This window comes from Temnothorax nylanderi, unplaced genomic scaffold, assembly GCF_030848795.1.
Source record: "Temnothorax nylanderi isolate EJ_2023f unplaced genomic scaffold, tnyl_v1.0 TNYL_tig0005_pilon, whole genome shotgun sequence".
In the NCBI taxonomy this organism is placed as follows: Eukaryota; Metazoa; Arthropoda; class Insecta; order Hymenoptera; family Formicidae; genus Temnothorax; species Temnothorax nylanderi.
Genome location: NW_027249067.1, coordinates 3,149,444 through 3,162,410, shown reverse-complemented (window position 1 = coordinate 3,162,410; position 12,967 = coordinate 3,149,444). Strand labels below are relative to the sequence as shown.

The 12,967-nt window shown below is 41.2% G+C and overlaps 2 protein-coding genes across 4 annotated transcripts in view; one reads left to right on the top strand and one right to left on the bottom strand.

Annotated features, from left to right (window-relative positions):
• Positions 1-9,717, top strand: part of Nvy (CBFA2/RUNX1 partner transcriptional co-repressor nervy) — a 51,603-nt gene extending 41,886 nt beyond the window's left edge. For both annotated transcript variants that reach the window (XM_071713390.1, XM_071713400.1), the window contains exons 5-8: positions 3,437-3,708; positions 5,610-6,283; positions 6,495-6,793; positions 7,280-9,717. In XM_071713390.1, the coding sequence (XP_071569491.1) occupies positions 3,437-3,708; positions 5,610-6,283; positions 6,495-6,793; positions 7,280-7,537 (1,503 nt within the window). In that variant the 3' untranslated portion in view covers positions 7,538-9,717. The remainder of the gene's footprint in view (positions 1-3,436; positions 3,709-5,609; positions 6,284-6,494; positions 6,794-7,279) is intronic.
• A 119-nt stretch (positions 9,718-9,836) lies between these two features.
• Positions 9,837-12,967, bottom strand: LOC139776611 (nucleolar protein 9). 2 transcript variants are annotated; one of them, XM_071713424.1, is made up of 2 exons: positions 12,796-12,967; positions 9,837-11,853 (listed from the first exon to the last, which is right to left on the bottom strand). In XM_071713424.1, the coding sequence occupies exon 2, from the start codon at positions 11,845-11,847 to the stop codon at positions 10,000-10,002; it is 1,848 nt and encodes a 615-aa protein (XP_071569525.1). In that variant the 5' UTR covers positions 11,848-11,853; positions 12,796-12,967; the 3' UTR covers positions 9,837-9,999. The 2 variants fall into 2 exon arrangements, with proteins under 2 accessions (XP_071569525.1, XP_071569517.1); XM_071713416.1 differs by having other exon boundaries at positions 12,801-12,966.

The following is a 12,967-nucleotide window of genomic DNA, read 5'->3' as shown; positions in this document are numbered from 1 at the left end:
CTTTGAAATTATATCTAGCAGCGATATTTTCATTTCATCAATCGGGAACTGTATCGTCAAATATCGTTCAACGATTGTATAATGCAAGAATTACAGGCGGCGGCGGCGGCGGCGGGCGCCTCGTTCGATCGCTGCGAGAGAAAAATCGATTTTAAATACATCCCGGAATCTGCGTGAGAAATTGCGTGTCAGGTCCGGGGGACACTCCGTATAACGAGCGCGACGCGGTAGCGCGGGAGGACACGGTAAAATCAACAGAGGCAAGGCTGACCGGCTGGCAGGTTGTTTTAATTTCCCAGGCTACTTTCCGATCGTCGGTGGGAGCATGCCAGTCTGTTGATGGATGAACGACTCGGCTATGTAGCGAGATGGAGAGAGAGAGAGAGAGAGAGAGAGAGAGAGAGAGAGAGAGACGCGGGCGGGCGGGCGGGCTCGGGGCCGGCGGAAAAAAGCGCTATACGATTTTTGCCTTCCTTCTCGAATCTCCTCATCCAGCGTGATGAACCCGTTGTGATACACGTGAGATACACGGAATTTGATAATCACGCGTGATACGTGACACGCGATCACGCGCGTACGTTGAGCGAATTACATGTTATTCCCGATAATGTGAAAAGAGAAAAAATACATACGTGTGGCCTCGTTGATCCTTGTCTTATCAATTTTAATATTTTTCTGCGCGGCGAATTAAAAGATTCGAGAGTTGCGCGGCGATAAATTCTTACAAAATCCACTTTTTTTATACGAAATAATTTAGGCTTTGGTGGAAAGAATCGCTCGTGGGAAGAACCGATTAAATAACGCTGCATTTCAAAGAATTATAAGGGAGCTCGGAACTGTTCGTCTGTAATGTATATAATCTCGTCCTTAAAATTATCCCTTGCATACAATTTCTCGCGCTGAATCCGTGGATGTACGATTTTAATCCGATATACTTTGGCCATCCATGTACGCATCGGCTGGTTTGAATCCGGTGCTTGCAATTATTTATCTGCTAAAAAAAAGAAAGATAAGTAGCTCCTACATCGTATTTTATATCGGGCGGAAACGTTTACGCAAATTTACGGGGAATTAACGTTAGAGAAAATGCATTAACGCTTTTATATGCGTTTCCACCGTAGTTGTACAAATCTGTGGCGCATTTAAATTAAGAGTATTCGCGAAAAAGTATTTCTTCAACTCACTTGCGCCGTACATTCATGAACAGACACGATAGGAAAGCTTGGAATATTTTTTAAGATACAAAAAAAAGATCTACGAATAAAATAACGTAATTATGGAAATATTACGCGATCGCGCAATTTTAAAACGTTGGAATAATAAGATTGTGTGATAATATAGTTAAATAGAAGTTTTCACAAATATCTAAATGACAATTTTCGAGATGAGATAAAGCGTACAAAACTTCGAATCGATTTTTTTCGTAGAACATCATTGGGATCGAATAATTTCATGTTCGCGCTGTAACACGAGCCTTTAGTGCAAAGAAGCTCATTGTAGCGATCAATTGATACACATCCTTTAATTTCCGACGCCGCGAAATTCGAGCCTGGAGGATTAATGGGAGTCTTCTCTCGCTTACGGTACTGCCCGCAGCTGTTGCCCGTCTCGAAGGCGAGCGCGAAACGGAAAGAGTGAGACGCGTCGCGTCGCGTCGCGTCGGGCGACAGAGCGCTCTCGGTGGGGTAACGAATTGCAAATTAATAGCGAGCATTTACATTTCTGCTGGCGTAACGAAGGCGCACGTGAGGATCGAAAGTCGCAGGCGCACGGCGTTGGTTTTCCGGTTTTCCCTTCGCGACATCTTCCCCGACGCGTAATACTCGGCGTCATATACATGTAAATCGTCGAGACTTCTTGCGACATTTGTTTCTTAAAAATTATTTAAACAATTAGGAGCTCGTATCTATTAGAAATCTTCAGAAATCTATCAGAAATCTTTTTATGAGTAGTCAAAATGATAGATTTTTTCTTGGCATTTTTATTGGCGTGGTTGGTAAGGAATATAAAATTATAAGCATTTTTTAAATTGAAATAGGGGGATAAGGAGATTGCCAGTATTTCATGTTATACTATGTTGGGACATTTAATATGTTGGTTGTGTATTCAAAAAAGAACTTGTTCTATTTAATTATTTTATCTGTTTGAAAATATCTCTTAGGGCCGGTTGTTCCAACCTGTTGGTAATCTAACTAATAGTTAAATCATATGTCTATCTTTGTCTAATGTAAAGGATAAACAAAGACATATATATGATTTCACTATTAGTTAGTTTACCAAAAGGTTGGAACAACCGGCCCTTAATAAAGTAAATGAAGAATTACATGTTCGCATGTATTAAATACTGTAAAATGATTAAGGGCTAATAAACGACCAAAAAAATGGTTGTCAGAAAATAAATTCCTGTACTAATTTAAATATAAAAAATGGAACATTTTAACTACACCGAGTTTTCATCAGCCAAGTAAATTAATTATACATTTAAAACTGAGATCGAATAAAGAACGATAAAGAAATATGATTAAAACTTGAGAACAATAACACATTGGAATACCATAAATAAATAGGGAAAGAAAATAGGGAAACATTGATAAAACATAATAAAATATCTCTTAAGATTCGTCACTTTTCAAGTAGAAGCTAGGTCCCCGGGAAAACGGTTGCGAATGTTTTCGCACATGTACAGTGCGAGTGACCATCTACCTGGTCCGCCGATCGATGATCGTTAATTGCGAGTCGTGAAAACGAAAGAGCTCGCAAGTAAAGGCGGGAAAAAGGGGTGTGGGTGAGGGGTGAGGGAGGAGGAGGTTGGGAAAGGTACCGATATTGAATTAGAAGCGATAAATCCCACCCTGCCATGCCGACTTCGGTATTGGGGCAAGAGAGGGCACGACGGAATAAGGGGCTCGACGAGAAGAACTTCGACTGGGTGGTCGCGAGTGGCGGGAACGGCGATAAAGAAAGCAGTGAAACGAATATTAAAAGTCGAAACCGATGTGATCGGGCGGGACCAATCGGTCCCCAGTCCATGCGCGACCTGATTCGGGAGAAAAACTCAACACACTTTCTTCTTCCTAATGTATTTGGAAACTTTTCGTTTATAAATAAATGGGTCTACGGTTACTAAAATTTATGTAAACAGTATTACACATCACTTTTATGACTTCAAAACATTTGTACTGACATTTTATAAGATGGGAAATAAACCGGAGTGTCTTGTTTATCATGATTATTATACAGTAAAATCTTAATCTTACTCGGTTCCATCTGAAGAAGAATTAATGAGAACCCAATGAGATCACTCCGAGTGATCTTATTGATAAAGAAAAATACACGTTTGCGTATTACAAGAAAAGGACACTATAAGTATATCCATTTATGTGACAGAAAATAGCGAAAGGGTTAACGAGAGCACGATCCTTTTGTGTGTTCGCAGAGCTGCGTGCAGTTCCTACGATCCAACGAGTCCGCCGTTCTCGAGGCCGTAGGGCTGGTACCGTCCGGCGAGTCCGTCGAGGTCTTCGGCGAGCACGGGGGTGCGAACGGGATCGGCGGCGGTAATCAGTGCTCCGCTCATTACGCCATGCGCTCGAATTCTAATCCCGGCGTCGGCGCCATTCAGCACGCGGTGGGCAGTAACGCCGCGGGCGCGTTGCACCATTATCCTGGCGCTGCTCATGCACCGAAACGCCGTGCCTCCGACACCCCGTGAGTGTGAACACGCATCGCCTTGTACTCGCAGATGCACAGCGATGGTTCTCAACCGTTAGACAGATCGCTATTTGGCTGTGCGAATTAATTATTTCAGACGGAGGGAATGAACGGATTCAATTTGGTTGGCTCGTTAATTAATTTTAATTAATTTTGAGGCGCCAATACGAGTCGACAGTACGAATGTACATGCGATAAACTAGCGGTTTTTGGAAAGAGAACTGTTTGAAAGAAAAAAAAAATAGTTTATTGCACATATATCCGTATTCCAGGTTCGTATTGGCCTCGAATTGGAATTATTATTAATTACTTTATCCTCCTAGTTCTCCGTCTTGCGAATCTGTGTTTGAATAATCTACCCTATAATTCGTAACTGGTTACTTATTTATTAGAATATAAAAATAATTATAATTATAATATCTATGTACATTAAAGAGGCAAACACGATAATTTTCTCTCCACACGATCAACGAAGGAAAATATTTACGAGTAGGTGCGTAAATTATCACGGAAATTGTGCTCCTCATGCAGCAAGATCGCGTGGAATCTTCGCTTGTCCATAACGGTAATTCACGCGATAATAAACGCCATGCAGCTGCGGCCGCGCGTGTAATACGTTTGCCAAACCGCAAATGCTGTACCTAATTTCGGAAAAATCTTGGCCGCCGGCCTGAATACCTCGGCCGATATTTATCGCAATCGAACACCCATTAATGCGACCCTGATTCCACTGTGTTCAACACTGCGCTAATATTGATTATAGTTCACGCGAAAGTGTCCCAAAATGCTAAGAGGAAATCTCAGCAATTCCGAATAAAAGTTCACAATTTATATATCTGTACCTTAAAGGTAAAGAATCGTATCTCCAGTTTTCCAGGTCAGGTACGGCGTTATTGACAGTTGTACTGTTAAACGTGTCAGTTAAATTATTTTATTAAAAACTCAATAAATTAAATTGCTACTTTTATTTTATATCTAAAAAAATAATTCCCTATTTAACTCTATTTTTGTTTGAATTTATAGTAATAGAGATACGATTCTTTACCTCTAAAGTACAGATATAGAGTATACCAGGTTTTCTCAAGTATTTTAAAGTCTAATTCTTTAACATTTAGATTGCATTTTCTGTTTAACATATCAAGATATTAATATTTATTGAATTGTAAGTCGTTGAGTACGAATAGAAGAAGAGTAATTTCGATCGAGATTTCTTAATGCGCACTCGTTGCCAGCCTCCGCTGCGGAGCGAGGCGTTGATGAAATCAACGGCCGGACAGCCGGGATTTCTGGTCAGGATGATATGCAGTACGTAGACGGAGTAGGAGAGAAAGGGGCGCCACGAAGCGAATACGAAGGCGACAAAACGCGTCCTGGCAATACCACCCTGGCCTCCTCTCGATATGTCTGCCAGTGACGTTTCCATATATCATCGGGGCACCACCTTTCCCGAACACCCCACCGCGTCCCCGCGCGCACCTCTTCGCCCACGAGTACCGACGAACTTGCCTCGAGTGCCTATTGGCATCCTGCTAATACACACCGCATCGCACACGTGTCGACGAGCGTGGGTGTACACGTAGACAGTCGTCTTTAATTCGTAGGCAGACCCCCGCACGAACTGCAGTACGTCCAAACAATTCGCCGCGCAAAAGTAAAAGCGTTCTGTATAACGGACAATGCAACGGGCTGAGCAAGTTGAAGAATATTCGTGTTCCGATGATTAAAAGATGTCGTAAAGTACGTCGTCCTTTAAATCTTTCTAATACTGTCGATTAGCGTAGACTAATAAATTGAAGCGTTAATTCTGTCAGGGTTAACACACCTTGTCGTTCTTGTATGTACATCAATAACTTTAATTTTCTTCTTGCTAATGTTAGCGAATCTTAATGCGCTTCTAGATACTACGAGAACGGTGTTCTTCTGGACGATATGCCGGTATATGGCAAGAGGTCTGTTAATCCTTGGAGTCATCACCATCAACAGCAGCAGCAGCAGCAGCAGCAGCAACAGCAACAGCAGCAACAGCAGCAGCCGACGGATCCGTCCTATTGCTGGTACCATCCGTTGCACTCCTCGGGCGGATCGATTCAAGGTCACGCGCACGGCCACGGTCACGGGCCGAGCCCGATGCCGCCTAGTCTCGTGCAGATTAATCAGATAAACGCGTTCTCCGCGCCGCATCATCTGACTCAGCAGCCACAACAGTCAATGGGCCACGGTTTGCAAACGCAGAACGGTGGCAGCCTCGACGACGAGTGGAAGAATATCCACGTGATGCTCAACTGCATCCTCGGCATGGTCGAGAAGACGAAGAGGGCATTGGCGATCCTCCAGCGACGGGGATGTTCCAGCCCGGCGGCCGCGGCGCCTCCACCAGGTGTGGTTGCAGCGCAGAATGGTACCAGCAATAACGGCAGCAGTAACGGCAATAATCCCTCGTCGACCAACGGTGTGCAAGTCGAGTCGTCCACCGGCGATCGAGATGGTAGTCTGAAGCGATTGTCCGGCGAGATCGTCGCGCAGACGATCAGGGTGACCGAGGACAGGGTAGCCGAGGTCAAACGACGAGCCGGTAGGTATCTTCGCGCTTCGTGAAAATCTTTCACTTTATTATATCGAGAAGTTGTGCTAACAAACCGCTTAAGTTCTTTAATAAAATTATTAGTTTTTGTAGACGATATTAGAAAGATCATTATCCACTTGAAATGATGAAAATGTAATAAATAAGGCGGTATTAAACAATAATGATGTTAATCGAAAATTGGTTTTACTGGATTTTCCAGAGGAAGCTGTGTTAGAAGTGAAAAGGGCCGCAGTGGCGGAGGTGCAACGCGCCGTAGCGGTTGCGGTTGCGGAATCGAGGGCGAACGAACGTTTGAGGGTCCACCGATTACTGGATCTTCCTCTGTCCCAAAGAAATCCGGGTAGCCTCCGTCAGGGCCCTTTCCTGAGAGTTCACGGAAATTCGAGCGCGGTCGAGACCGGCGCCAGAAACGTTACGACGCCGACGACGACGCCGAATTCGGCGCCGTCGACCACTGAAGATGAAAAAGACATCCACCTCACGAGCATGATGGGATCCGTAAGTGTAACCGTTTGCAAAAATCTTAAAATGCAGACTACATGTTTAGATATTTACAATATATCTTTCAAGTAGAAAAAAAATCCATTTTTGTATTAAAGTTAAATTTCTAGAAAATAAGCGTAGCTATATATGATTGTCTAATTATTATCGTTATCACAGTATACTAAATAATCAGTTTTTTTATTCCATTTTTTTCAGCTATCAAATTTCATCTCTCTCATGACACTATACAATTCGTATCACGTCTTAATAGTTGCTTTCCATTTACATCAAAACTCAGATAAATCTCACTTCTGTCTTTCTTCAACATTCATGTTGAAGAAAGACAGAAGTGAGATTTATCTGAGTTTTGATGTAAATGGAAAGCACCTAATATCTTATACGTCTTTTCTTGGAGTTCGTTGTTTTCCGAGTTAGCGCTTAATTATTTAAATAGAAACTGGCCGAGAGCTAAGAGCGTACGAATCCTCATCTCTTTTTCAGAGCTGTTGGAATTGCGGCAGGCCCGCCTTGGAGACCTGCGGTGGATGCGGGATCGCCCGGTACTGCGGCTCCTTCTGCCAGCATCGCGACTGGGAGGCCGGTCACCATACGACGTGCAACAACCTGCCGCCGCGCGAGCCGCGAAGATCGGCGTCGCGCAGCCCGCCGAGGATCGCTGCCGCGAATCTCTCGACGAATGTCAACGAGGTCGATGCCGCGCCGGTACCGCCCGTCGCCGGGGTCTCGAAGGGGAAGTGACGTCGCGGTATTAGGAACAGCCAGCGATCCACCAGATCGATCGACTACGAGTCACGCTGATCGCGCCGTTTCCCCACAAAGACTCTCCTCTGTAAATGAATGTATGAATTGAAATGAACCGAGAGGAACTTGTTCCTGTGAAGTCGAATACCTGATCCTCGAAATCGAGGATTGACTCGAAGTTGTTGGATGTTTGTTTTGTCCCGTCCGCTCTCTCCGTGAGAATTAAGATGAAAAAAGGACGGGAAAAAGGTGAGAGAGTCAATACTTAATTTTGATAAATAGGTATTTATATGTTCACAAGATGAATTCCTGCGCCCATTTTTTTTAATTCATTCATCGTCTACAGTGTTTTTACCGATCATACATCTTCTGCGTACTGTATTTGTCGTACTGCCCTTTTCTTTTCATGAAACTGATCGGAGATTTCTTTTGTAACATATTTGGATACGTGGACGAGTAAGAACGAGAGAGAAGAATTTCTCTAATCCAACATATCTACGAAAAAGTTGATTGTACACTTGTCGAGGATGTCTCACTGTCACGATCGAACTGGTATCGAAAAATACTGGTTCCACGATCAGTTTATTCGTTGTATAGGTCTCTAATTCCGAGATTTCGATCAGTTGAAAATATGCAATGACAAATAAAATTCACGATTATTTAATCAATTAGAAAACTCGAATATTTAAATAATCGATCAACGATTTGATACGTTATTAATTTTTCGATTATATTAAAATAACGTTACCTACTCAAATAGTACATGAAAGTTTAAAAGAACGGCTGAAGGATTAGAGCATCTTTGGGAAACTTATGTTGCTCGAGTGCAATTCGATAGTTTAAAACTTAACATTTTGACAATTTAAATGATTTTAAGAGATATTTTATTTTGTACTGTCAACTAATGATAAAAAATAGCCAAAAATGCGATAGCGAGAAGCGAAAAAACTTCTTCGATTACACGCTTTGAATGAAACGTCGGATTTGATAAACCCGTTTTAAGATTTTATCAATTAATGACACAAAACGAATAACTGATTTCACAAGTAGCGTAATTGATCATACGAGCGTTTGCGTTTTCCGGATAAGTAACGCCGGCGAGATATGCATAAATATTGTCGTAAATGTTTATCAGCGTCGTGCCAGAGCCGCTCTCCTTTCTCTCCTCCACCGCGACTCGCAGATTTCCAATCCATTTATTATCTAGGATTAAACCAAACAATAGAAATAATGCGTGTCTTAAACGATTTCTGCAATTGAAAGAGTAAAATAGATAACCGTGAATCCGATCAATGAATCGCAGATGTGCGTTTCGCGTTGTTCTGAATCGATATTAGAGATAAATGTAGCGTTTACGAAAATAACTCTCCTAACTCCTAATAGTGTAGACGTTTCTTCATTTCGCCGTTAACAAGTTAAATTCTTCAATATACCCGAAGCGGAGCTGAAAAACGCGCTCGTTTAGTTAGGAGACTTTGTTTGGACGCGACTTAGAAAATGCACTTCTTCCTTCGATTATTCGAAGCTATTTAACGGAACGCAAAACTTTTACTGTCCTTGATATCGGTTGAATCTACGATGCATGAAATTTATGACACTGCACGAATTAGTTTCTCTTTTTCTCCTCTTCAAACGATCGAGTAATATGTGTTTTCTCACATCGATGTAAACTTTTTACTATATCTCGATATTACACTGCGGAATATCGTCGTGAAAATAATATGTATCGCAAGATGAAGTTGATATATACATGCACACAACAAACATAGCTACAATACACACCGAGTGATTTGATTTTATTACATGCCTACGCTCATCTCGATGTTTCGTACACGACGAGAGAACGAACCGCATCGATTTTATCCTAGTCAATTGATAGGTTTAACGATTGTAACGATTGTATAATGTAACTTGAGAGTCTCTCGAAATCCTTTACTTTGCGCGCACGCATCTCAGGATATGATTATCACGTATATTTAAGTCTAGTCAACACGGGAAGACGAAGCGGATTTATCGGTCATACGCATTAGGGAACTTTGCTCAAATCTAGACTACGAATTATTGTAATTTTTCCTAGGCACATTGCGTTGCGGGGATGTATGATGGATCCTATAAAGTGTATTTATAAACTAACGAAATATATATGATTATTCTATGTCAGAATGTAAGAAACAATACCAGCAGTCTCTTTTACTGTACCCTGCAATTATATTACGGGAAAATTGCATGGAAAAATTTAATTAGATAAATTGGATTCAAATAGGCTTATAATTATTTCTCAGTATAAAAGACCTAATTAGTGTTTGATATTTCAATAATAAAAAATATATTTTGCCATTTATATAACACGTACACGCGCACATATTTTATATATATATATATATATACCTATATATATAAAACACAATATACATATATATAGTGGATTTTCTCGTACTGTAATACAAGGTGATTATATTTTACAGATTCTCATTTTTCTCAGGAGTTTTTTCAATAATATCTGAAAACATTACTTTAATCTTTTCCTCTTTCTTTTGCCATTGCGACCACTCCTTCTTATCTCTCGCGAACAAGGGAACATTTAGCTTCGCGGAAATGATCTTGCCTGATTTCGTAGATCCTAAAGATTGTCCAGTCGAGGCCAATTCCTCCATGACAAGCATTTTTTGATTCATGTGCGCCCATGCCCACATTTTATCCACGCATCTGGATCCGTGCGTACCTTTGGCTAATTCTACCCAAGTGCCATGCAACTTTTTACATAATTTCTCCCTGCTCTTCTCGCCGATGTATTTGCTGTCCATGAAAGCATCCAGGACTCGACTGCCCTTCGGGTCGCCAAACAACCGCAGTAACTCTTCGTTATTCATCTCTAGTAAGGAGTTCACAGCTTTGATGGGTTTGTTAAACATTAATATGGCCTGTATTATCAGACTTCCGTGCAAGTGGAAAGGTGGAGGTGAACTATTCGGTTCAACGTTCAGTTGAGATGGTTTCTTTAAAGTCATTATACATCGTACAAGCTGCGTTTGATTCTTTGCGGATGCGTCACACTTTAGTAGCTCGACCATTGCATTGACAAATGGACCTTGTTTCGCCTGCAACCTCAAGCACGCATTTCCAGTGCTGACTAATATCCCGGTAAAACCTTGCTTGAGAATTTTTGGAAAATGTTCTGTCACTTTGTCAAACATTTCTTCAAAGACTTCCTTAGTGATACAATAATCTAATAACTTTTGCACGCTAAAATTGGTACTTTGCGTCGAACATAAGTATTCTAAATTTCCAGCGAAAAAGGTTTTATATATCTTCTTAAAGAGTTTTGGTCCGGCTACCATCAGACAAGCTTCCAGAATTCTGATGGAACATTCCGAATTAAATATACTTGGCAGCTTCTCATCTTCTTCCACTTGAAAACATTCTTTTATAATCTTCTTGATGATGGTCTTCACTAAACCTGAATCAATATCTTTCAACGAGTACAAGATACATTGTACTAGACCGGAAGTCATTTGTTCCCGTCCAAACTGACGAAACTGCGGCCATTTCTGTAATCGGTCGCAACTTTGTATCAGCAAATCCTTATAGTCCTGTATCACGGGACGTCTTTTCGTGAGATCCGGCATGGCAGACTTCTTATTCTTAATTTCGTTGGGATCCTCGATTAATCCCCCCAGACATTCTACGACTGTTCGCAACACATGATTAGCATAAGCGTCAAACACAAATTCTTCGCTATTATTGAGAACGTATCTGCTCAGCTTCAGAACAATATCGTTATAGGTCTGCACTTCGGTTGGCTTAACTTCTATAACAGCGTCGACAATATTTTCTGATTCTGTGCTCGTCTTATCGCCATCGGCATTCTTCGCGTTTGACGCAGGGACTCTGTTGCCTCTGTCAGCACAGACTATTATTATCTTCTGCAAAATGTGGCTGGCGAATCTGTCGCTGCTGAATCGCCTTAAAGAGGATTCAAATGCCTGGATCAGCTTCTGAATGGCCTCCAAGTTGGCGTACTTGAGCAGAGAATCTATGACGAGAGATCCGACTTGGTTACAGGCACATTCGACCTCGCGACCAGCTATCTCCTGATAGACGTTTCGCACAAGCATCGTCTTCTCCTCGGACGAAGACAAATCGTTGCGTATTAACTCGAGAATACGAATCATGTACTGATAGGTGTCCTGGTCCAGGCCATTACCAAGGTTCCTCTGACGATGAAATTTCTTCGCCATCTGCATGCGAGAACGCTTCTTCTTTCGTTTCTTCTTGTCGACCTCGTGCACCTCTGCCATGCTGTCCATTTTGATCTGTCGAATTTAGAAGAAATTGTATAGCTATGCTCAGAGAAATTAACCCTCGGAAGGCAGACGCCGGGTCACTCGTGATCCACTGATCTATATTAACTAGATACCGTATCAAAACAGAAAGTGAGGTCGTATGGGCATCACCATATTGAGAATTAGACACCAGCACTTCTAAACACAGGGACAATTAGTACTTATACGTAGCGATAAATCACTGGTAAGTTATCGTCTCTCTGTATCATAAGATAACTTAGTATTTTTTATATTGCGCAATAATTCCTACAGTTTTAAATACCTATAAAGCCAAATATACATACAGCTTATATACACATATTAACAATATCAATTTCAACAATTTTTTATGACATAAAATATTTTCTTTATTATAAAATACTTTACTTAAAATTACAAAGTATATGTGTAATATGTGTGTGTGCTGTATGTATTATATATTTAGCTTTATAGCTATTTAAAACTGTAGAAATTATTAGAAAATATTAAGTTATCTTATGATACAGAAACGATAACTTACCGCTGATTCACGCCACGTGTAAATACTTGTCCCAGAGTTCAGAGGTGCTAGAGTCTACTTAAGTCTCAATATGACGCAGGTCATACAACGACTCCTTATCACAAATGAAAAGATAGAGAAGGCTGTATCTAGTCATATACATATATCTATGCTCCTGACTCGTGACCCATGCCTTGACTCCGTTTTGTTTAGACTATACGGCTCAAGGAGTCTTAAGTCTTGAGTCTCTGAACAAAAAGAAAAACAAATAAATGAGTAACAAGTAAATAACATTCTCATATAAAATTGTCTTGCAACACATACAAGAGAAACTTTACTATGGGTCAGAAGTTACCCAGTGTCGGCCTTCTGAGGGTTAACCTATATCACATGCTTCTTCCTCTTTTCCTCATGTATGTTTCTTTGATAAATACCTTACCTCTCTCTTTATTGCTCTTTTTGTCGTGTGTTGTCGTCTGCGCGATTATAAATAAAATTGACCGAATTAATGGAATGTGAATGAGAGATGTTTACGTACGGGGACACACATGAGATGAACACAATACACGTGGGCACATGTTATCACATGTTATAAGAGAGACGCCT